The 25,649-nt window shown below is 37.8% G+C and overlaps 2 protein-coding genes across 2 annotated transcripts; one reads left to right on the top strand and one right to left on the bottom strand.

Moving 5' to 3' along the window:
• Positions 1 to 883: 883 nt before the first annotated feature.
• On the bottom strand, positions 884 to 3,250 carry LOC140871970 (uncharacterized). Its single transcript, XM_073274708.1, has 5 exons — positions 2,219 to 3,250; positions 1,938 to 2,135; positions 1,771 to 1,862; positions 1,307 to 1,589; positions 884 to 1,216 (listed from the first exon to the last, which is right to left on the bottom strand). The coding sequence occupies exons 1-5, from the start codon at positions 2,999 to 3,001 to the stop codon at positions 884 to 886; spliced, it is 1,689 nt and encodes a 562-aa protein (XP_073130809.1). The 5' UTR covers positions 3,002 to 3,250.
• Positions 3,226 to 24,080, top strand: LOC140871969 (cyclin-T1-3-like). Its single transcript, XM_073274707.1, is given in 7 exon segments — positions 3,226 to 3,245; positions 5,368 to 5,449; positions 5,452 to 5,606; positions 8,961 to 9,038; positions 23,219 to 23,357; positions 23,588 to 23,763; positions 23,849 to 24,080. Coding segments are annotated over 7 exon segments (882 nt in total).
• Positions 24,081 to 25,649: the final 1,569 nt, after the last annotated feature.

Genomic DNA, 25,649 nt, shown 5'->3' with positions numbered 1-25,649 from the left:
ATGATGGTTTGTTAATTTTTTAACTTATTTAATTTTTATATTTAATAAAAATTAAATTATATTTAATTTGGTGAGTACAACGGGTCTAACTTAAATTAAACACGCCGGATCCACGGGACGGGACAGGGCCCGCCCCGTTGCCATCCCTAAATAAATCTATAAATAAACAACAAAAAATATTGGACATATCTTGGGAAATCTAAGCAGACAAAGATGTTACAATTGGGAGAGAAACATCATATGGTGTTTTACAGGTGAGCGCAGGCAAAATGTTATGCCTGATTTCCATATATATTTTTTGTTTTAAAATAAGATGATCATACTATCATTTAGTGTCGTTTCGGCTACACAACATGCGAGAATCTGTATTATACCATTGTGCCTCTTTTTTTTTTTTTGGCTGTGATGAAAATAGAAATTAGAAACCATTTGATTTTTGGTTGAAATACGTTATGCATTAGACTAGTTGAGCTAGTTAATCTCAAATCGAGATTGTGAGAGTTAGTCCGCAGAGCATAGGCGAGTTGGTAAGATTTTAGAAGACGTGGGAAGAAATTCCCCGGCGTTGCGGGTTTGATCCTCGTGTAGATCATATTCTCTGCTGAAATATTATGTGGTATGCTTTGGGGATTGACCATGTTACTCCCTCTTTGTCCCTGTCACTCGTGCACATCCCTCGACATGAACCAGTGACTTATATGGGATGGAAAAAAAATAATAATAAAGATTGTGAGAGTTAAAAATTTGGCACAGTTCAAACAAGATCTCTCGTGCTTTACGAATTTCATAAATTTTTTTACTCTACATATAGAATAATACATTAATACAAAAGAACCACACAATTTAAAATAAATCAATTGTATCACCACTTGAATGAATCAAATCAAGGGTTCTTCATCTTGATCCTCAACTTTCTTGCAACCTGTGCAGCTCTAGGATGCACTGGCTTCTTGCTTTTATCACTCTGCTCCATTTCTACCCAATTTATCACCTTCAATATAAGTGATTGTGGGACTTTCCTATCATGCATTTCCGCCCCTCCTTTCGACTTCTTCATACCCTTTTCCAATGCGTCCTCTAAGAATTCCATGAACCAGTTCCCTGCTTCAGTTTCAACCTGCCTCCCCAGTTTGATAGTGTTGGATAAACTACAAGATAAAGCTGGTTTTTTGTTCTCATCGCACTCATTTGCAGATTCCATGCCTGTAAAGGCTCCCTTTTTATCCAAGTTCACCTTTTGGTTGATTGTGGTTGATCTCAAATGCTTTCCCAAGATAGAAGTTTGCTCGATTCTTTCTGGGAAAGCTGCTATGGATTTGTAGAGGGCAGCTCTTCTTTTCGACGCATTTGATTCCGAGTTCCGTTGGTTCATTGAATTAGGCACTATTTCATGTAAAACTGTACTGTCTCCTTCATCTTCACTGGGTTCTGCACGAGATTTTTTAGCCATTTCAGTAGCAGCAGTTGCTGCTTGAATGGACACTATTTCAGCAACTACTTGAACAATTTGGTTGTGGAAATCAAGAAACTGGTTAAAACAGCTCGCCGGGGCTTCTGGTTTAGCTGATCTGGTCAAATTTGAAAACATCCTGCCAGCCAAAAGAATTCATGCATCAGCTGAGCCTGTACTTAACAAAACAAGTCAAAAAAAAGGAAAAGAAAAAGCAAGGGGAAGACCAGTGGAGATGAGTAATAGATTTTTTCAAAACACAAGTCATTTAAAGACTGCACTGGATCTCCCCAGCCAACATGTACAATATATTTCTTTACTTGAGAGATCGAACAAGATTCTCAGTGGCCGAGGCATCTCTAAGTGCTTGAAGTGCAATCTTCTGTGCTGTTTCCCGCTGTTGAACTGCTTCCTATACGCAATTTCCATTGAGAAGTCAGCCATAATACCTTAATAAATACATTTCACTAAATTATATTAAGTTTACCTTCCCAAGGATGCTAAGCTTTCCTGGTAAGTTCAAATGAAGACTGGTGTCATCTGTGAAGTGTGAATCACCAGACTTAAATGGTGAATGTGGAATGATCTTTGATTTTGAGTTATTCTCTGAACTTCCACCAATGGAGGGAGACGCAGCCGGAATGGCATTCCTCAGTCTTGGAGGTGGAGTTGAGCTCTTTTTTTCCTAAAACACAAAATAATTGCCCTTTAACAGCAGAAACTGGATGCTTTAAAGACTCGAATTGCATCTGACAAAAGTGAACTTACAGATATGTTTAAAGGGCTCATGGATATCTTTTGGTCTCTGTCACATACGCTCTTGCTCCTAGGAAACTTAGACATGGAACTGAAGGCAAAACTTTTCCGAATTACGGGTGTTTCAGCCTTCACCTCGGCCAGTTTAGACAAGAGAGCGCCTCCAACAGAAGATCTAACCGCACTTCCATCCCTCATTGTTTTCCCTCTGATCATAGGTGACATAGGAAAATTGTCAGCAAATTTCACTGAACTATGAGGCCTCTCTTTCATTGGTGTGCATTGATCGAAATCCAAAGGAACCGGCTTCAAACTTCTTGGTGATTCAAGAACTTCACCCCCATTAGGCCCTTTCCCCCAAGAACCCCTCCTTTGACATGTTGTACTTGTTCCATTACTTTTTTGTTCTGCTTTCTCCCCCTTTTCCCTCAACCCCATCAATGGCTCCGGTGTACCCACCAAAGGGTGCCTGCCCGGAATCGGTTTAACCCCTTTCACCACCGGAACAGGCGACCCAGGTTCTAATTTATCCACATAAATGAACTGCCCCAATTGCACTTTGTTGCTCAGAACAAGATCATCTTGATCAAAAGGCAGGCTAACGTAAATGGAATGCGAAGAATCCGATACCTTCATGTAAAAACCATGTTTCGGCAGAAGAATTTTTTCATCCAAATCTGCAGGCACGATATCCGTGACCTGCAGAAGGGAGCTCCTGTGCTCACTTGTGGGCTTAACCCCTGTATTCAACCCATTTAACAGCTTCAACAGAATCCCGGGTGCCAAAGCCGCCATTGATAATCAATCTTAAAGTTAAAACAACAAATCAAAGAACCCTTTCCACTCCAGACCCAGCAATAATCTTTCAATTTCAGGAAAGAAAATCTAGAATGGATCAAAAAATATAAATCCAACAAAGATGGTAGTGAAAAGGCTAGAATCTTGCCCAGGATTTCAAAACTGAACCACCTGTTGCTGAATTACTTCAAGTGCACTAACAAATCTGGTCAAGAATTAGTATGGAGAGGAGGGCTCAACGGTAAGTATCTGCTGTAGCTATGGATCATTTTTAAAATCCTGCGATTTTGGAACGTTGCTAATAATCCAACGGTCATGTACTATGATTGTGGGTGACGTCAAATAAAACTTTTGAATTTAACGCTTTTAGTTCATTTTGTTTTATTTTATTAATTAATTATGTGCAACCAAAGCGCTTAGGCACTCGTAGTTAAAAACGTTATTCACATAGTAAGAAATATTACAACAGGAAATGCTTGGTCTAAATTTAGTCATCCTTCTATAATATTGTAAATTCATAATATTTTAAAAAATATTAAGATAGATTAATATAAATTTGTGAAAATTATAATTTTCAATCTTACATTTAATTAATGAAATTAGAGTAGTTCAAATAGCCCAAAAAATTTTCAAATCCATTCACCAAGACCATATAAGGTAGAGATGTAGACCAATAAGAATATGACTGGGCCTGGCTCAAGTTTTTAACCAACAAGGCCTGAAAAGACTAAACCCATGGTGGCCCAAACCCAGTAGATATTTCGCTTATCAATTTAAAGTGAAAATTAATAAATGTATACTAAACAATAATTTGTGAACCTTTATAGTGACCAAGATACAGTTACGGATCCTCGTTCCTAATCAGCTCTCGCCGAAACGTTGGAGTACTACTATTGCAGCCATCGAACCTACCGCGTGAAGAGATTATGTCCTCTCATGGCGGCGAATGGTAAGATTGTATTCTTGATATGCTATATATTAGTTTAAGTCAATTTTGCCCTAATTTTCGTGTTTTGTATGATTTGGGTCTTGTGTGTTGTAATTGTGCTAAAACAATCGAATCTTGTGCTCGCCAAAATCGGATTTTTTTTTTGCATATTCAACGTATGAATCCCAAATCCGTGAATGTACTTACTTTGAAATCTTGATTCTTCTTTCTAGTGTTTCGATTATGGAAGAACCCTAGAATGTTATGGGTTCATTTATTTTACTCTGCGTTCTTCCCGTAGTTTGGTTTAGTTTATTGGTGAGACTGTGAGCTTCATAAATGACATATCAGTTCTTTGTGCTTAGGTCTTGAGGATGCATGTTTTACTTGATCGAATTAAGGACTTTTTGTAGTATTTTGTTTTCATTTATTAACTTGCATAACCAGTAGCCGTGTACATTTTCCTATTTGTTTGAATTCTACTGGCTAAAGTGGGAAGCTGGAGCATGAATATTGAACCTTGGAAATCAACTAGCTGGATAAATTTTTTTCAATATTTTGGTGAATGTCAAGGCTAAATTTAAAATATGAGCTATTGCTCCCATTCTTACCCTTATATAACTAATTTTTAATCAAATCATGTAAATAGGATTTTTTTGGCAGAATTTTAATGAAAAAGCTTTCTGTTGATACTTGATAGCCATCACGAGTATATGAAAATAGTAATAAAAACCTTTAAAGTTTTCCAAAGTTGCTATATCAATATTTTGATGGATTGTGCTAAGAATCTCAGACATAAATTCATGTTATTGCAAGCAGTAGGTGTAACCAAATGAGTTGTGTACCAGTATTTATTTAGTGACAAACAATTTCTGTGTTTTTCCTTTCTTGCTCTGGCCACTTGAGGTGTAGTATGCATGCTCCATTGGATCATTTTGAGGATATCATTGCTGGAAACTTTTTGTTGTTTAAACAAAGTGATATTGCTTTAAAATCATATTCTTGCTTGAAGGTTTTCAGATCAAGTGTTTTTTGCCCCTCAATCTTGCTTTTGCTGTTGAACTCCATTCAAAAAAGGAAAAAAAGAAAAGAAAGAAAAAATAATATGTTGGTTAGCTTACGGTCTGTTTTATGTTTCACTTTACAAATATTGGTGCTTACCAGTTTTTGTTCTTTTGAATATTGATTGTGACAGAGTGCTTGAGGGTTTCATGATTCAATCTCTTTATTAATGTCCTTTTCCTTTTTTCTCTTTTTTGAAAATTCGAGTTTCTTGAAAGTCACATGATTAACTGCTCTATTAATCTGTTGCACACTTTTTACTCTGCTAAAATCTAGTTTACAGTGTAGATGCTGATGGATGACTGTTATCTGAACATATCTTGCTAACACGCAAGTCATCATCTGGCATTGTTTAAACTTTTTGGTGGGAAAGCAAAGTTTCAAATGGCTGGCCTCTTGTAGGTGAGCCCTCGTATCGTGGAGCACCTGAAGGACATTCTAGGATTTCCCAGGAAAAAAACCAGAAGAGAGTGGTGGGCAGTGGTATTTCTCTAGGAAAGAAATTGAAGAAAATTCCTCTTCTAGACGAGATGGAATTGATTTGAAGAAAGAAAATTACCTGCAGAAGTCGTATTGCGTATTCTTACAAGATTTAGGCATGAGACTTAAAGTGTAAGTTTTTTCTTTGGAGATTGGTTATTCATCAAGTGTAAGTTCTCTTTAGTGGAAGAAGTTCTTAAATAAGCTCTATCTTGTTCATTTTCTCGCTTTGTGTTTGTTTTATTCTAAGAAGCATATGAATTCATGTTCATTTTGCCAGCATAAATACAACACAACATTGGCTTTTCGGCCGTTGTGATATTTTGAGATAGAAGTGATATGATGGTCATCTATGGTACCATGTGAAGTATTTTTATACCATTAGATTTATGTCGATGGATTGTATATATGCATGGTGATTACTTGTTATATGCCTGCATAAGTTTTCTTACTATTCTTATTGTTTAAGGTTGTGAGTTTATATCATGTAAATTTTACGGCGTACATCTAGTGTAAATATCCATGCAAGGGAACAATGCATATGATAGGTAGGATATAGGTAAGACTTCTTGCTTCAATCTCTTTAACTATCATGAGGATAAAGGGAGAAGGAAATTTTAATTTTTAAATTCCTTTTGTGTCCACGCGGCATGTGCTCTTTGAAAATGATTATGTTAGTTAGTCCAATGCTTTGCAAGGTACCATCGTAACATTGCATAAATTTTCTTGAGTGGAAACTTGGGTGTGTTATAGCTATTTAGGTTAGCAAGAAAAAAGAAAAATTCCCCGGTCCTCAAATTTATCACTTCAGTTTAGAGATAGGGTGGTTTTGTATCTTGGACTGAAGGTTTCCCTCACTGCTTTGTGGCTGGCTGCCCTGATCGACCGACCGTTGTCTCACATATCAATTGAAGGATTGGGGATTTGAAGGCACCATTTTAAGAGGTTCATTGATGTTGTTTTGAACCCAATTTATATGAAGAAATTCAATATATATATATATATATATCCTAGAGCAAGCTGTGTAATCCCTAGCCAAAGCTAGTTACAAAATCTAGAATAATAACAGAATCCCCTAACAAGCTACAACTCCCACGTTTTATTCCTCTTCATTCACGCATCTAGATTATTCTATGGGCTTGAGACTCTTGGGCCTCAATTGTAATCCTTGGGCTTGATTTGGTTAGGCAATATCTTAAAACATCTAGCTGTATTTGGGTCCATAACAATGCTGTCATCTTCAAATCAGCCTTGTCCTCAAGGCTGAGTCTTGAAACTTGATGATCTTGTTTAAGGCTATCGAAGACAATTAACTCAAAACCAAGATCGAAGAACTCGTTTCCTAAATACAAAAAATCAAAAAGATATTTGGCTTAAAGCTTGAGCACCCCAGTCACAATGATAAAAGCAAGCACAACCATTCCATCTTCCCACACAAAAAATAATCGTTTAGCCACAACTTGAACTTCTACGGATTTGTCCTCCTTCCAACCAACATAAAAACTATGATCTCAAAACCAAGGTCAACTAATATATTATCACAATCCAGAAAATGAAGAGGATTAACACAGAGTAATTTCCCGAACTTCTACCAAAGACATCAACGACCCTGTCAATTTGAATTTGTAGCTGACCATGCTTTCTCCTACCTTTCCTCGTGAACTGTAGCTGCCCATTGGCCTTCCAAACTTGGGCCTTAACTTTCTTAAATATCTAGGCCCAATAATAATTGGGTTCGTAACATATGACACCATAAACATAACCTTAAAAGTACCGAGCATAAACCCAACATCAGTATTACCTTTTCCAGAAGCAAATAGATCAACCACCCCAGTAGCACCTATATTGTAATCTCCCACCAACTTCAGCCATTGTGATAGGGCTTTGGAGGTGCAATTTGCTTCTGTTTTTCCTTCAACGCTTTTCCTCACTACAAGAGTTGATTCCGAAGTGCCGCTGCATTCCATTCCGCCACCAACACAGTCAATTGCCGGCAGCACACTGGCCATCCCTCGCCGACCAAACCCATTACTCCAGCGTCCTGTAAGATATTCTTGCCCTTCCCAATATCTAGGTTTTGGCGCAAAGTGCGATATGAATCCCTCTGCTTGGCCTTTACAATCTCTTTGAGTCCAATGGATTACATGGTCCAAATTCCCTTGTACAGGCCCGACCCACTCTTGACATGCCCAAAACTCAAGCCCTACTACCTGGAAAGGTAACAAGATACCTGCGAAAGAAACAACGTTGTTCTCGTTGTATTGACAAGCCTCCAAAATCCATCCAATCGACTCCCTCCCATCTGATCCCAACCTCATCTCTTTAATTTCGTGCTTGCAAACCCTAATCCAGAAACTCACGCCCCCAATTCCCCGCCTCTAGTCTAATGCACTAGTATCATTTGGGTCCTGGGCTATTTCTCCCCAAAAAGGTCCAACACCAAGCCTTTTACTATTTTGGCCCAATTGTTTCCTGGCCCATTCGGTGCACACAACTTCCATCATCTGCTCCTTTGATTTCCAATTAAAAGTTCGCCTTTCCCTGCAAATATTAGGGATTTGAGGGAGTTTGGTGCTCTGCTCCTCGGATTTCAATCTAGGTACCGCCATATATTCTCTTGGACACTTTTTCTTAGCTTCAATAATTGGATGTCCGCCATTTTCGAGCTCACCTGCGGCAGTGTTCCACTCTTCCGCTTGCTTAATTTCATCATTTGCGTCATAATGCACTTCTTTGTAAGACGCTCTTCCTTCAAAGTTTTTTTCTTGATAGAGCAACTCATGATTCACCTTCACCGCTGGTTCACCTTGTTGGTTTTCTTCATCTCCCAATTTTCTATTCACCAATTTCTCCATCAAACCCTTGATATTATCTCGTTGTTGGTCTGCTGCAATCCTGAATTTTCCCTGATCCTTGACCTCCGAGAGCTTGATCAATCCTATCTAGCTTACCCTGCACCTGCAACATACTCCCCATTTGGGTCCATAACAGGTGCTGGAATTTTTTATGTTTCTCACTGTACATACTTTTGCCCACTAAGAATAGGCAGGTTTGTGCCATTGCCGTTGGTCTTTAGCATCTTCTTCTTATCACTCTATATGACCATCCATTTCAGGAACTATCTTCGATTGTCAGCCTGCTCTTATTATGTTTCAAGATATTTGCTCAAAGACTCAAACCACTGTCATCATCCAGCTTATCATCCTTTTCGACTTAGAAGCTATACCCATGTCCCTGTGGAACTGTAGCAACTCTACAGATCCAATGGTTCTTATATCTGATAATGAAAGGGAGTTGACTTTTCTATACATCCTTAACTGGCCGATGCCCCCTGTTGGCGATCATTAGAATCTATTGACATACTGATTTAGTTCACTATCCCATTTTTTGGTTGTTAACTGCACTTCAGTTTTTCCGTCGAAGCATATGAATTTAAAATGCTATAAAGTTTTTCTGAGTTCTATGCTGGATGTTTCATGATTGCAGGCCTCAGGTCACTATTGCTACGACAATTATATTTTGTCATCGGTTCTTCCTTCGTCGGTCCCACGTGAAGAATGATAGGAGGGTGAGTTAGTTTATGCTCCCTTTGATCTTATGGTGGTCTGGAGTTAAGGACTTCCATATAAACTTGATCCGGTTGAAATGACTATTCATAACATAATGTTTACGATATTAACATCTCGTGAACTGATTTGGATATGAAATTCTTCTTTCTTTAGAATCTTTCTAAAAAAAATTGCTTGCTCTGTTTTGGAAGTCATGGATTCTTGAATCAGGGCAGCTGGGCAGCGACGCTCGCTGCCTCGGGCAGCAATCGTCGCTGCCCGATTTGCCCATTAAAATTTAATTTTAAAATTTTTGTTTTGTTTCAAAAACCGAGGCTTAAAAATTTTGTACAATCGATTAATTTAATCGTTTGATCTGAGCAACCTGGCTCTGATACCACTGTTGGAAAACGTGTTCAAATCAATTAAGAATTGATACCCGGTGCAGCGGAAGTTTAAAAATTTTATTTTATTATATGGAACGATTCCATATATGGGTATCAAAACTTTTACGATTAAATTTGTTCAAGTAAAAATAAAACACAGTTAAATTTTTACCTCGTCAAGCAAAGGCTTGATTGTGGACTCCAACAGAATTTAATCTGCTCTTCTTGTAAATCCCGGAAACCGATGACAGTCACGATCTAACTCCGGAATTAGGTCCACGAATGAAAAACAGAAACCCTCTGATTGACTACACTAGAAATCAATCAGAAGTTTTACGTAGAGAATAAACAGATTTGATCTGTTAATTCGAATTGTAATTTTTCACAAAAATCACCGTCCGAATTTTCTCAAAAGGGACAGAGGAATTTTCGAAAAAACCTCTTTAATAGTATAGAGTGAATTTCGAAAATTTCAGTATTCAATGTGTGTAATTTTCGAACCCAACACCTCTATTTATAGATAATTTCTAGTTATAATTGTATCAGGACTCTAACTCCTTAAAGCCCACAATCCATAACTTAAGCCCAACAAGCCAAACCTGTTGTTATAGAAATTAATATAGAATTCATCGTGACTCCGATTGATAAACTGATTTCACCAATGTGCACAGAAACCATTTCTGCATCTTTTAGAGTCAAGATAATTTTTCTGAATCCGAATTCAGTGATTTCCAAAAATGTCCATCCCTATGTCATTTTAGGAAATCCCACTCCCTTTTAATTAAGAAGTCCAACTTCTCTTTCATTAAATTTAACTCTTTAAATTTAACTATCTCTACGGGGTTTTAGTAATCCATTACTTGTGTAACCCTCAATGGTTCAGAAATACAGCTAGCCGTGGGCTCACAACTCCTTGTGACTCGGAACAATAATTTCCGACTTACCCATCGAATCATGGTAAGAGCGCCTAGCAACATCGCCCCATGATTCCCTAGGTATTACTGATAGTGCCTGCAAGAACCAGTAGATTTTGGTTAGCGTACAGTACGGTCCCTTCATCCATATATCCCGATCGAATCAACAACCATTGGTATATCGAGAGTCGTTCGAGATTCGATAACTATGCATTACATCTTGAAGATCAAATAGTGACATCGCATGTGTTACTAAGAAAACCCATTAACCTAAAACACATCATGTACTCTGGCCAGAGATTCGTCACACTAATATTTCCTCAGATCGCATATGATATCCACACTCGCAAGTATGTGGTGAATCCTTGACAACAAAGCATAGACTCCTATATGTGTCGTAACTGTACCCAATCCCGACACCTGATGACCCCAATAGAGTCGGTAAACGAGTCAAAGTACAGTACTAGCATATAGAGTCTCAATGATGTTTTAAGTAATAAGGACTAATGGTGTACAACCAAAACCGCGGACTTTATCCACTCGATAAGTGATAACCACTTGAAAAGTCCGAATAGGGTAGTTCGATCATTCATCATATGAATATCCATTTGCATGCTTTGAACATCTCTATGTTCCATACCAATGAAACGTGGTACTCGGCATCGCAAATGCTAGTCTCAATCTCGAGCGATCCTTATCCTTATTTGCGGACGTCTCAATTGACTAGGAACTGTTTAGAATATACAGTGACTATAAGATGTGTTTCATGATAGCCATCCCCATGTGCTATCACATCTTACATACACTATAGTATATTCAAGGTCTTTATCAAAACAACAATAGTATATAATATAACATTATGAAGAAAGATAAAGTCAATGCCATTATAAAAGTGTAAATTATATTAAACAAAAGATTGTTTATACATAGAGTCACAAAAGCCCTTAGCCACAAGTTGGCTAACCGGGCACCCACTCTTTCATGGATATGCCGGACCCAAATCGATGGAAGTCCATCCACTAACAGGAAAGGGTACAACCCTACTAATATACATCTCGAAGGAGATAGCTCAATATCCAGATGAATACAGCATAAATCAATGACATATAAATCATGCAGTCACATAATACATGCATACTCAGTTAGGATATCTCGAACAGTACTATCGTACCTAACACCAAAGTCTGAACTAAGCTGGAAGAAGACAACCCCTAGCTGCCTTAGGTTCAAGTCCCGACCCGACCTGGTCTCAAGACTGACCTGACCTGACCTCTCCCTTCAAGCCCGACCTGAACTGCTCCTGGTCAAGCCCGACCTGAACTGCTCCTGGTCAAGCCCCGAGCTACTTCTTCCCGAACTCCCGAGCTACTCTTTCCCAAGCTCCCGAGCTACTCCTTGGTCCGAGTAGAACTAAGAATTGAGATGAAATGGTGTAAAATGACCGAACCCTCGACTCCTATTTATAGAGGATGATCCGGGACAGGTGTCAATCGAGTGCATGACACCTAGCAGGACACTAATCGTGTTTTAGCTCCAGCCACGTGTCCATTCCTGACCTGAATACCATATGTTCTTCCCATGACCGAACACTACCCTGGCCTTGCACATCACTTTCTTGAGCACCCTAAGCCCCGACCCGAGCCAAGCACAAACACATTCCCGAGCCCTAGCTCCAAGCCCGAGCTCTAGCTCAATGCCCGAGCTCTTGCTCAATGCCCGAGCTATTGTTGAACAACCATGACCGACCCGAGCTACTCATGTCATGTGTTCTTGATCTTAACTTGTGCTCTTGTTAATAAAATATAATTAACCAATTAAACTTATAAATTGGAACTGGGCTACTACATTCTCCCCCACTTAAGATATTTCGTCCTCGAAATAAGATCTTAAGTACTGAATGTAATACAGATATCAGAAACATTCTTTATTTTAATCAAACGTTTACAACTGAATACAACTCGAAAATGAAATCAAAACAACTCAGGATATTCTGTGCGCATCCAGTCTTCGAGTTCCCAAGTAGCTTCCTCAGTGCCTCGACGCTGCCACTGAACTAAAACCAGAGGAATGACTTTGTTCCGCAAAACCTTATCCTTATGATCCAGGATACGAATAGGTTTCTCAACATAGGTCAAATCCTTGCTCACCTGAACCTCAGACCGCTGCAGAATATGAGACTCATCCGCCACATATAGTCACAATAGAGATACGTGGAACACGTCGTGAATACTGGATAGATGTGGTGGCAAAGCTAGTCAATAAGCCAAATCGCCAATTCTCTCCAAGATTTCAAACGGACCGATAAACCTTGGAGACAACTTGCCCTTAAGGTCAAATCTGAGAATTTCGCGAAAAGGTGACACTCTTAGAAACACTTTTTCCCCGACATCGAACTGCAAAGACCTACGCTTGGTGTTAGCATAGCTGGCCTGACGATCCTGTGCAGTTTTAATCCGTTTCTTGATCTGATCAACAATGTCTACCGTCTGCTGGATAAACTCCGGTCCCTCAGCCTGTCTCTCCCCCACTTCTTCCCAGAAGAGTGGAGTACGACAACGTCACCCGTACAACGCCTCAAAAGGTGCCATCCCAATACTATTATGATAGTTGTTGTTGTACGCGAACTCAATCAAAGGCAAATGATCTTGTCAGGCTGAACCAAAGTCTATAGTGCACGCTCGAAGCATATCCTCCAAAGTACGGATAGTGCGCTCTGACTGACCATCTGTCTCCGGGTGATAAGCAGTACTCAAACTGAGAGTAGTACTCATCGCACTCTGAACACTCCCCCAGAACCTAGAAGTAAACCTGGGGTCTCGATCACTGACAATGCTCACAGGCACTCCATGAAGTCGAACAATCTCCAGAATGTACAACCGCTCCATACGATCCACAGAATACTCTTGGCTATAGGCAATGAAATGTGCTGACTTGATGAGTCGGTCTACCACCACCCAGATAGCATCACAGTTCCTCGAGGTCATTGGCAAATGGGTCACAAAATCCATCGTGATCAACTCCCATTTTCACTCAGGAATAGGCAGACTGTGAAGCAAACCTCCAGGTCGTCGATGTTCTGCCTTGACCTGCTGACAAACCAAGCATCTCGAAACATACTGATACACACTGCGTTTCATTCCTTTCCACCAAAAACGAGTACGTAGATCCTTGTACATCTTGTTTCTCCCTGGATGAATACTCAACTTAGTGCGATGCGCCTGAGACAAAATATCATCTCGCAACTCTTCATCCTCCGGAATCACAAGCCTACCAGACAAACACAGAAAACCATCTGACTGATAGTGAAATCCAGACGTACTACCCTTGTTGGCTAGGCGAGCCAAATGTTGGGTCTTCGAATCAGACATCTGAGCATCTCGAATTCGCGAATATAAAGCTGGCTCAGATAAAATTGCAAATAGTCACTGGGCACCAAACTTGCACCAGTTTAACTGACCATTTCAAAACATACATGAACACCTAAGTGCCCAGCTTTCACTAACCAAGTGAATTCTCATACTGATGAATCCATGCTGTAATTTAGCAGGCTCATGACATTTGTCAATAGAATCGAGTATCTTTTCAAGGTTATCAAACTGACACCAAACTATATTTTTAACGTAACTGTTGCAATGATCTCTAGACTGAGTAAATTTTCCATCCTTTCCTGAAGTACAAAAGACTTCCAGAATATCAATGAAAATATACTCTCCCATGTCTATCGTTGATCACAGTTCACGTCTCCTAGTATAAGTCATCACAGCGCCCTGATAAAATTCTTCTTTGCTTGACAATCCATCGATTGAATTCCAATTCTTACAGGAAAATTTACCTAAGTAAACTCATCACTTAGAATTTCCTGTTCATCTCGTAATCAAGATCCTGATCACTAAAATACCTCTGATAGAATCAGACAATACTGGTAAAACCTCCTGGTTCTCCCCCAGTATCACGTGCAAGAACTACCCGTCCAGAATATTCACTTGTCAAGGAATCCTTTCCAAGACTATTCTGTCCACGAAAACGAAAGTCTGTATCTCTGATGAAGTCAGACGATAACTCAAATCCCTTGGAACTAATCCAGTACCAAGTATAACTCCAGAAGACTCAAATAAATCCTGAATATTCTCTTGATAATTATACCTATTGCTATGACTATACAAACAACGAGTCTGAGGTAAGTCTTCCTATAATGCCAAACTGGAACAAAAGAATCCTTCCAGAGTACACCGGCATAAGGTCGCACTTACTATACTATCTCGGAACCCGACAGTCAAGAGCACCCTGGCATAACTCATCCCTGAGTCTCTGATATTATGCAATCATTCCTTTCTGGACCAAAATCATTGGTCAAGGAAAATTCTCTGTAGAGGCACAACTCAAATCCCGAGTCTGCAAGCATCTGATAATTAAATCCTGTTGAATATCAATTCAACTAATCTCCTGGATTAAATCCCGATATCACAAATCAAGATCAAAAACTTATCTACTCAGAACAATTACTTGTCAAGAAAAAATCCATTCCAAGACTGTTCTGACAACGGAACATCTTTATCTCAAATAAACGATAACTAAACCTTGATACCACACCTGGTATCTGTCCTATCCAAAGTCATACCCTGTTGTGACTGTTGCCAAATTTCTAAACTGAGTAGCCTTCCCTATATAGTCCCTGGAGCACCAAGGCCTTCAAACAATCTCCGAAGTATAGAAACTTCCAAAGAAATAACCGACTAAGGGTGGCGCCCCCTCATGTCTAGTACTGGTCACAATCCACAACTCTTGGTATTAGATAATCTGTCATCCTGATGAAAATCCATCATCACTAGGTAACAACCTAAAAGGATCAAAGCAGCCAACTGTTCTAAGAAAATACGTCTAGAACAAACATTCATGCGTCTTGATGAGTCACATCATCCCTGGCAAACACTTGGCTTAATAGAATATTCTAGGTAAAACATCTAGAACTATTCATTGAAAACATGCAAAATTCACAAATACTCATTTAAAACAATGATCAGTCTTTTATTCAAAATAACCAAGTTAATCTCAAAGATTACAACACTTGATTGGGATGATACAAAATGCTGAAAAAAGTAAGTGTTATCTTTATCTTGAACCCGTTTCTTTTGTTCATGCCTATATTAGTATATTTTATATGTTACGCAGTCTACGAAATCACATGGAGAGCAAATTTCAGGAATCCAGGTTCAGGATTTGATTGGGATGATAGATGGGAACTATTTAGAGGGAGCGAAAGAAGATTTGGTTTTATTTGGTGGAATTTGAGGTGATGCAGAAAGTGACGTCTTTTAGGGAAATTTCTTCACAGAAAGTAAACTATCAAATGTTGCTAAATCTGAGGCCATTTATGATAATGCACAATTTTTTCATAAACAAAAAAAATTAATTATCAAACCTTCCAATTGTTGTAATTCATTTCATATGTTTATTGGAATTTGTTTTTCTCTCAAGTTTTTATAACTTCCTAGTATGATGCTGCATTTCAAAAGCACATTGCTCTATTTGCTTTCAACTTTAGAATGACCTAATTAGTTTTTTTTTTTTACCGTTAAGAACAAATATTTAACTTCATAACGATGTTGTGATGTCAATTGGATATTCTCTCCATAAAAGTACTAACATTACCTGTGATATTAGAGTTTAATCTAATAATACAAATCTGTATAAGTATTTTTTATTCACCTATATGTGCCTCACGCACTCACACTGAACTTTCAGGTATCCATCATCTGGTGGTTTTTATCCAATCGCCTATCGAGTCACTCTCAACTTCCACAAAGTAATTACCATCAGTTGATCTTAAGTGAGTGTCTATCCATTACACTTGAGATATAATATAATTTCAAAATTACCAGTTTTTTAAAAATCTTTTTTTCCCAAAAGATTTTTTTGTCAATTATTTTTTTACCTGCCAAGTTGTTCATCAGGAAACACTAATGAGAAACAACAAAGTATTGGAAACAAAATTAAACTCTTAAATAATATTTTGACTACTTCAAGTTTTTTATGTTTGCAAATTTCTTAGATACCCTTATTTGTTATGGTCATACTTTGTAAAAACATTATGGGTTATTAGCAAAGACGTTATTACATGTGCTTTATCAAAATTGACTTATTCAGCTTATCAAACCTTCCAATTGTTTGGTCTAAGTTGTCGTGTAAATTGAATTTTCTCACAATTTTTTTAACTTTCTAAAAATTGACTTATTGAGGTATTGAATAAATTACCAAAAACTTCATAGACTTATCAAACCTTCCAATTGTCTTCGCTTTCAAATACCAGGAGTTTATCTTTACAAGACAAAATATCAAATTCAGGATTTTCTTAATTTTGCAAAGCGATTTTTTATTTTAACTAATATACCACTTATTATAAAAAAAACTCATCCGAATTGTTACATGGTATTATTATTTGTTTCCCTATGACACTTCTTCATAAGAGGTTTTGCATCCAATATTTTGCACTCTATTAGACTTACATACAGTAACATAACCGAAAAAATTTAATGATAATCAAATATGGATATATTTTCATTCTCCCATTTTTCTTTACAACTTCAATTACCTACATCATCCATTATTTTGAATTCTAATTTACTTAGGTCTTAGCTCATTCGTTGCTATGAAATGTTATATAAGACACAATAATGCCTCGAGCTCCTACTCAAACCTATCAAAACAGGGAGCCGAGATACAGGTATTATATTAGATCTTTAATTTCAGCATAATTTTATATCATAGCCCAATTAATATTCATGCACAAACGTCGCACACGCATCGCGTGTACCTTGGTCGCTAGTATATATTAACACTACAAAAAATATGGTCATTGACAACAGTTGAAAGCATTGTCAAAAAAATAAACACAACGCTTTTATAAGAAAATGTTGTCCTTTTTAAAAAAATTATAAAAGACAACGGTTTTTTTGTTATGACAACCCTTTTTTTAAAAGCTTAAAGAGAAATAAATAAACTAATATATATTCTAGAATGTTTAAAGCGTAAACCAAGAGCTATCCTCCCATTTCACTTGACTCCAAGTAATCGATCGAACCCTAAGTATCTTCCATCGAAATTGCCACATGCTGCGCTAGGTTTGACTAGGCTGGGCTTTGATTTCCACTACATTTAGACGATGATTGTGACTCATTTTTCCATCTGTTCCCGGGCTTAATATCCGTGGGCTGCCATTTTGCAGCAACATAAATATTTCTGTGCAGTGTGCTAAGTGCGATTTGTGTTGCTTTGTTTCTTTGATTTTTATGCTTGAGTGTGGCTTTTGGTGGTTTTTCAGAGTCTTTTGGTGGTGTTTTTACATTTGGTTGCGGTTGATTTTTCGCTACATTGTTGCTGCCAATGTTGTAAATGGCGGGAGGCGGTGGCGGGGCGGTCAGTGACTGCCTACCGCCTCGGCCGCCCAGCGGTGTCCATACGGTTGAATTTTTTTAGTAATTTTTAATAGATAATTATCTATAATCATGAAATGTAATTACAAATAGTCAAAAAATTTTGTGTAATATATGATTAAATAATATTTTTGCCTAAAGAACTTCATACAATATATACAATCTAGATAAAGTGCAAATAAATATATAAATGCAAACTAACAAAATAATTAAGATGGTGGAAGATAGCGGCAGCGGCGGAGGGCGGATGGAGGCGGTTTGAAGCAAGTGGTGGTTGATGGTGGAGGACATTTGAAACCAAAAGTAAATACAAAAAAAAATTAGAGGTGTTTTTATTATATCTAAGATTTTTAAAATTGATTGAATTTGATTGGTTTTTAAAATTATTTGACTTTCATAGTTGACTGAAATTTTAAAATCATTGACCGCCTCGATCGCCTTCTTGCCCGCCTCCGCTGCCTTGACAGCCTGCTTGCCTGCCTCTGCCGCCGGATGGCCTCGGACTGCCTAAAGAGGCCGCCTTAGACTAAGGCGGGGTGCCTTAGACAAAGGCGGGGCGGTCGAGGGCCGCCTACCACCTAGCGGCCGCCTCGACCGCCATTTAGAACACTGGTTGCTGCACGGGTCGCTTACTTCTGCCCGCAAGGTGTTTGGTTTTATGCTTTTTATAGTGTACTCGACATCTCTATTGCTTCTTAAAGGTATTTTGGCTTGAAACGCTTCTGGTTTTAGGCGTTTTTGGTGATTGTGTGTCTGTCTTCTCCTTTGTGTGTTGGTTCTTGCGTTGGTTTGAAGGGGAGTGGTTGTTATTGTTGGTGCTTGGCTGAGTTCTTCTTGCTGCCATTATGAGTGCCTATTCCAGTAGTACTATGAATCAACAATTGCCATGCTTCTTCTTGGCCAGAGTCGATTTCTTCTGCCAAGAGGCACATATAATATTGCATGTCTTAGTCGAAGTTGGTGACTAATATTATATATCGATGTTACTTCATAATTAAAGCATTTAAAATAAAGGCACACAATGATACATGAAGGTTTCTTTGTCGAAGTTGGTGACTTGCTTTAAATGTTTTTGTTTTACAAACTTATTAAGTTGGGAAGCGATGACATGTAGCTGTTTTCCTTGAGAAGACCAATTGGTCAAACTCACTTAACAGAGGGTGATTTGACTTCCTGTGATTTAACAATCAGTCATCAGTCAAAACCAATTGGTCCAATTACTTAATAGTCTCCCTCGGTTATATAACTCAAGAGGATATATAACTTACAATACTAGAGTAAAAGCTATGTTGCATGGATACGGGTACAGGTATCGGATCGAATACGATATGGATACGGCGATACGAAAAATTTTAATATTATAGGATAGGACACGACTATGATTAAAAAAAATAAAATATTATATATATATATATTTATATAAATTCAGTATTAAAAATTAAAAATCCTAAAGATAGAAAACTGATTTCTGGAGGCTGTGTGCGGCATCCGGCGGCGGCGCCGGGCAAGGTCCAAAGAGTGGGGTTGGTGAATGGTGATAATAGACGATGACTCGATGAGAAGAAGAAAAGATGGGGAAGGAGAACTAACGTAAAAAAATTGATGATTAGGGGTTTTTTTTAAGCCCAATTCATATTAATATATTTATTAAATAATCCTTATAAATTTTTTATCTTTCAATTGACTCCTGAAAACTTTTAATTTTTTTTGCGATTTAGCCCAAACGTACCCGAAAAACGTACCCGGGCCGTACCCAACCCGTATCCAACTGGTCAAACTTGAAAAAATTCAACGACACGGGTTTTGTCGTATCCGCGCGTCGTACCCGTACCCGATAATCCAATTTTTTTTAAGAGTACCCATTCTACATAGAGTAGAAGTGAAGCCAACACACTCTCTCACTCAACCAAAAGCCCAAGTCGAAATGAAATTTGTCATCATCATCATCATCTTGCTTTTCTTTTCCTTTGCGATACCACCGTTAAAGGTGTCAAAATGGGCTAGGCCCGTCAGCTTAGCCCGCCCCGCCCCACCATACAAAATAGGTGAGTTGGGTTGACAGTTTACCAACCCGCCTAAAGATGGGCCAGCCCGCCCGGCTCCGCCTAATGGTGGGTTGGGGTGGGTTGCAGGTTGGCCCGCCAAATTACACTTAGGCCTGCTGGGTTGACCTGCCTCGCCACTTAAAATAGATGTGTTGGGTTGATGTTTTTCCAACCCGCCTAAAAGGTGGGCCGGCTCGCCCAACCCCGCCTAATAGTGGGTTGCGACGGGTTGTGGGTTGGCCCGCCCGGCTGACCCATTTTGACATCTCTAACCACCGTCTGCATGTGAAGGTATTTGTTTGTTGTCTTTTTTTTTTTTTTTTGCTTTTTCTAATTGATAATTTTTTTTTTCAATTTTCATAGATGGTGATACTTGGTGTCTTTCGACAACCGTTGCAAATATCACTGACGCAATAATCAAACTCAATGTACTGTGTCATGTGAGGAAGAAAGCTGCCTGCCTCGACAGCATGTGCGAATAACACGATATTGGATAAATATACTTATGTTATAAATTCAGCCTATAGGAAAGATGGTGATTGTGATTTCGTCTCACCACGTACATCAGCCAATACGACCCCAGTAAGATTTTTTTTTTGATATTGTGGGGTTGGGGGTTTATAATATCATTAGGCTCCCCTGGATGTTTTTCTCCCTCACGAAGAAAAAAGATCAAAATTTCCACCCGTAAGCTCTTGGAAGAAATTGGAGAAATTATTGGTTTGATTGTCGGGATCTTAAGAGCTATCGCTGCCGTGCTAATAATATGGCATCACGTTCGTGGTCTAACAAAAAAAGATGACACCGTGATGCCGCCACAGATCCAAGAGTTGGATCTAGGCTGGGTTTAATTTGTAGTATTTTTTTTTTCTCTGTTTACTTTCTTGCATGTTTGAATTTGAACGGTGAAATTGTTCAACTCCCCACTTCCCCTTGCAAGTTAAGATCTACATTCTTGCATACTTGAAATTCTTCAATTCTAATAATTGTTTCTGGGCATTTACCTTCTTTCCACCTGCTTGATTTGTTGTGGGTGGTCACAAAGATGGTGTGGGCTAGATGTTGGGGGATCCCCGCGAAGCAAGACAAAATCGTTATACGCACTGGATCCGATCAGACAACAATGGAGAGAATAGTATCAGCTAACATGGTTTGAGAAGTTTGCATGAAATGATGCAACAAGTGAACATAACATTGTTGAAAATTTGGTCCTTGCTGATCTCAAGAACTCCAAAGGTACGATAAAAAGATGAAAATGGTTTTGAATATCAGTGCCTTTTAACTCATACTTGTTGACTCGCGTTTTGGTTTGCAGCATACCAACACAGTGATGATCTTTATGATCGGATTGGCCCTTGCACCAGTTGCATGTGGTTCCGTTCAAGTTCATCCTGATCGCTATCGTGTTGAATGGCTTTACGATGAACTCGAAATTGGGTAAGAATTTTCAGAGCGAACAAGGGAATCGGCGTTTGAGAGAGTGGTGGGATTCCATCCCGGTCATTCCAGTGGAAGTTGTGGACAAGGATAAATAAGGAAAAGTAGCCGCCGGCAGAGGCAAAGGATCATCAGGCCGTTGCGGCTGGTTGGGGAGCAACCCATTATACTCTGGAGCAATTTCTTTATAACCGGACCGGTGATCGAACCGATTTACCTTGAAAAAACGGTCGAACCAGTCGGACCGTTTTAACCGGACGGTCGAACCGAAAAATCGTTTATATAATATAATATAATTAATAATATATTTTAAAATTTAAAACCTAAAAGATGTATATAAATAGACAAAAAAATATATTTATCTTAGTTTTAAAAATAAATAACAATATAAATATATTCAAAATATTAATTATAGTTATATATAATTTTAAAAGTAAATAAATAAATTAAAAAAACTCTAATAATAGTAAAATAATATTTTTAAGGATATACAAATTTCATTAATAATGTATATATATAATAAAATATTAAATTAAAGTTTTAATTTTATTTAAAAAAACTAATTTTTTTTAAAAAATAAAAAAAATACTACAAATTATACCCAGCCTAGATCCAACTCTTGGACCTGTGGCGGCGTCACAGTGTCATATTTTTTTGTTAGACCACGAACGTGATGCCAAATTATTAGCACGGCAGTGATAGCTCCTAACATCGCGACAATCAAACCAATAATTTCTCCAATTTATTCCAAGACGGGTGGAAATTTTGCTCTTCTTTCTTCGTGGGGGAGAAAGACATCCAGGGGAGCCTGGATTTCCAATAGTTTACTGGATGAGTAAAAATAATGATATTATAAACCCACAATATAAAAAAAATAAGCTTACTGGGGTCATATTGGCTGATATACGTGGTGAGACGAAACTCACAATATCCGTTTTTCTTGTATGCTGAATTAATAACATAAATATATTTATCCAATATCGTGTTATTCGCACATGCTGTCGAGGCAGACAGCTTCTTTCCTCACATGACACAGTATATTGAGTTCGATTATTGCGTCAGTCATATTTGCACCGGGTGTCGTAAGGCACCAAGTATCACCATCTATGAAAATTGACAAAAAAAAATAATCAATTAGAAAAAGAAAAAAAAAAGTCAACAAACAAATACCTTCACATGCAGACGGTGTTATCGCAAAGGAAAAGGAAAACACGATGATGATGATGACAAATTTCATTTCGGACTTGAGATTTTGGTAATTGAGTGAGAGAGTGTGCTGGCTTAACTTCTACCCTAGTATATTTAATTTGTGCGCTATAGTTTGCATAGAAAATGGCAGTTGTATCTGGTGGGGTTTTGCCTCCATGAAATTTCATCTCCGAAAGTGTTATGATATCCCACATTGAAATATTAAACTAATAAAGAGTTAGTTATAAAGTCATGAGGCAACCCCATCCAATAGGCAAGCCTTTTGGGATGGACACCTCATGAGTTTATAACCTAACAGAAAGTCTTACGGCTACCTTATTCAAATGCTTTTCCATTGGTAATAAATTCTAAGGTGATCGTGTCAAGCTCATCAACTTCTTCAAGTTAGATGGGGTGGTGTATCTTATCCTCCAGGTTACGCTGGTTTTTGTGGGAAATGTGAATCATGTAGGAGTCCGCAACAGACTGTTTCTAGTTTTCGTAGTGAGAAACCGTGATCTTATGATGGATTTAAAACTAAATTCATTGGAATTATTTGGTGTGTGGTGACTTGTCTTTGTGGGTGGTTGTCATGACTAGATGATTCTGGCTGTGCGTGTGCCTTGTTTATTGAGTTTCATCCATATGAAGGCAGATCTTAGATTATGATATTCGAACACGTTATTTGAAGCCAAAAAGATATGTAAACAATGAGAAAAAGTACAAAAAATGAATTTATAAAGATAATTTATTGTAAAGGTGATAAAAAAATCGGGTCTTATTTCCCTTTTGCTTTGCGGACCATTGCGACAGTATGCATGTTTCTGGCGGGTAAGGTTGAAGAAACTCCTCGTCCTCTAAAAGATGTAATTCTTGTGTCATACGAGATTATTCATAAGAAGGATGCTGCAGCCATGCAAAGGATCAAACAGAAGGTGACGTTACTTTGTTCCTCGAGCTACTCTATGGTTGAATTCAACTGGTTGAACCTGATTCTTTGTTTGCATCTGCTTTTGGCTCATTAATTCTTCGAAAGATGCCTATATATGGAATACTTTTTGCAAGTGTGCAATCTGCATTCTTTGGTTTTCCATATTTGTATCTTGTGATGAGGTGTTTTGTGTCTCTTTTATATGACAGTTATTTATGTTTAATCCTGGTACAGGAGATATATGAGCAACAAAAGGAACTTATTTTACAGGGGGAAAGGGTTGTTTTGGCAATGCTTGGTTTTGATCTTAATTTACAGCATCCATATAAACCCCTTGTCGAGGCCATTAAGAAATTTCAGGTTGCTCAAAATGCTCTAGCTCAAGTTGCATGGAACTTTGTCAACGATGGGTATGATATATTATTTAGATTAGTCGTGTTAATATCCTATCCATGGCAATTCTTCCTGCATTTGACCTGAGAACACGGAACGCAGGCTCCGGACATCTCTATGTTTGCAATTTAAGCCCCACCATATTGCAGCTGGTGCTATTTTCCTTGCGGCCAAGTTCCTCAAAGTAAAGCTCCCATCTGATGGCGAGAAGGTTTGGTGGCAGGAGTTTGATGTCACCCCCCGCCAATTGGAGGGTTGGTGCCTTCCCTTTGGTAGCTTGCACATCAACATCATGCTAGCATGGACTAGGTCTCGCCACTCTAGAACGCAATGAATGTATTGGTGGATGTGGTGGTTAGCCAAGTTTATGTTCGTATTCGAAGTACAAGGAACCAAGAATGGTACAAAAATATTGAAATTTTGAGTGATTCGAGATGTTGAGTCCAGTTTGATGTCTTATATTTTATTTTCTTTCCATGACATTATTCTGGATTTGAAGCCTGTTTCATGGCAAGTGTTGTCTATCATAATTTCAAGTGCATAATCTCTAAAGTTTTAGTGATTGATGCCAATAATTCTTGTTCAGCCCTGGTGCTGTTTGGTAATTTCTGAATCAACTATGATTAAACTATATTTTTTATGGGCAATAACAAAAAATTGCAAATTTAGTCCTGTATATTTGTCACTTTGCGATTTTGGTCCTCTATGTTTTTACAATTTAGTTTTAGTCCTGCATGTTCTGATTTTTGGCAATTTTGGTCCTTTTTATTCAAAAATACTTAGGTGGCACTGTATACGTCAACTCCACATCAGCATTGAATTGGTGCCACGTCAGAAAAAGGACTAAAATTTCCAAAAAAATAAAGATAGCGGACTAAAACTGAAATCTAAAAATATAAAGGACTGAAATCGCAAAGTGACAAACATACAGGACCAAAAAAATAATTTTCCCGGGCAATAAATATAATTTTACATTGCAAGTACAGCCACACTTTTTTTAAAATAAAACTTGACAAAGGTGTCTGAAATGATGAAATTGTCAAATTGCACACATTTTTATTTTATTTTATTTTAATAAATGAAGTTATAATCAAAGAAGCATGTGTTTTTCTGGGCAGTGTAGCCTGTAAGGGACTAAACCCAAAGAAGCATGTGTTTTTCTGGGCAGTGTAGCCTGTAAGGGAGTTTATATTAAATGCAATGCTTGGTAGCTGACCGGCAACATAAATGAAGGGACCATTCCATAGGGAATATAATTTGCATAATTAAATTTTAAACAAAAAAATAGATTTACGCATCACATCTTGTGTGACTAATAACTTCTGATGAATAAAATGATTAAAAATAGAAAGAAGTTCGACATAATAAATTCGTACATGTCAAAGTCACACACTCGCTAGAATTAAAATTTTTATGTTTAACTGGTACCTATGAAAATAAATTCCAATTTTTAAGACAAATTCACACATTTACTTAATAATCATATGTGACAAATTTTAGATACTAGTTAGATTATTGTTAAAAGTGTTTGAAAATGTAACTATCAAATTATCTTCTTTTTTTTTTTTAGAAAATTTTTTTTACTTGAATTGTTAGGGGTTATTTTTGTAGGAAAAATTGTAATTTTAGTTTTATAAGTTGGTTTGCTTTAGATTTTAATCTTATAATTTGTCAAGTTCAATTTTCGTCCTATAATTTGGATTTTTATTGTTTTGGTATTTTCGTTTTGCCCGCTACTGTTAAACCGATCAAACACGATTTAATTAATATCAATATTCTCTTATGTGGAGCATGCGGCGAGAATAATACCTATACTATACAAATTAAAATCCATACAAGCAAAAAAAACAATGGAAAAATAAAGAAAAACGACCACAATACTGAGATGAGAAAAAACGTCGTT

This window comes from Henckelia pumila, unplaced genomic scaffold, assembly GCF_033568475.1.
Source record: "Henckelia pumila isolate YLH828 unplaced genomic scaffold, ASM3356847v2 CTG_461:::fragment_3, whole genome shotgun sequence".
NCBI classification, from domain to species: Eukaryota; Viridiplantae; Streptophyta; class Magnoliopsida; order Lamiales; family Gesneriaceae; genus Henckelia; species Henckelia pumila.
This window is presented reverse-complemented; position numbering and strand designations above follow the sequence as displayed.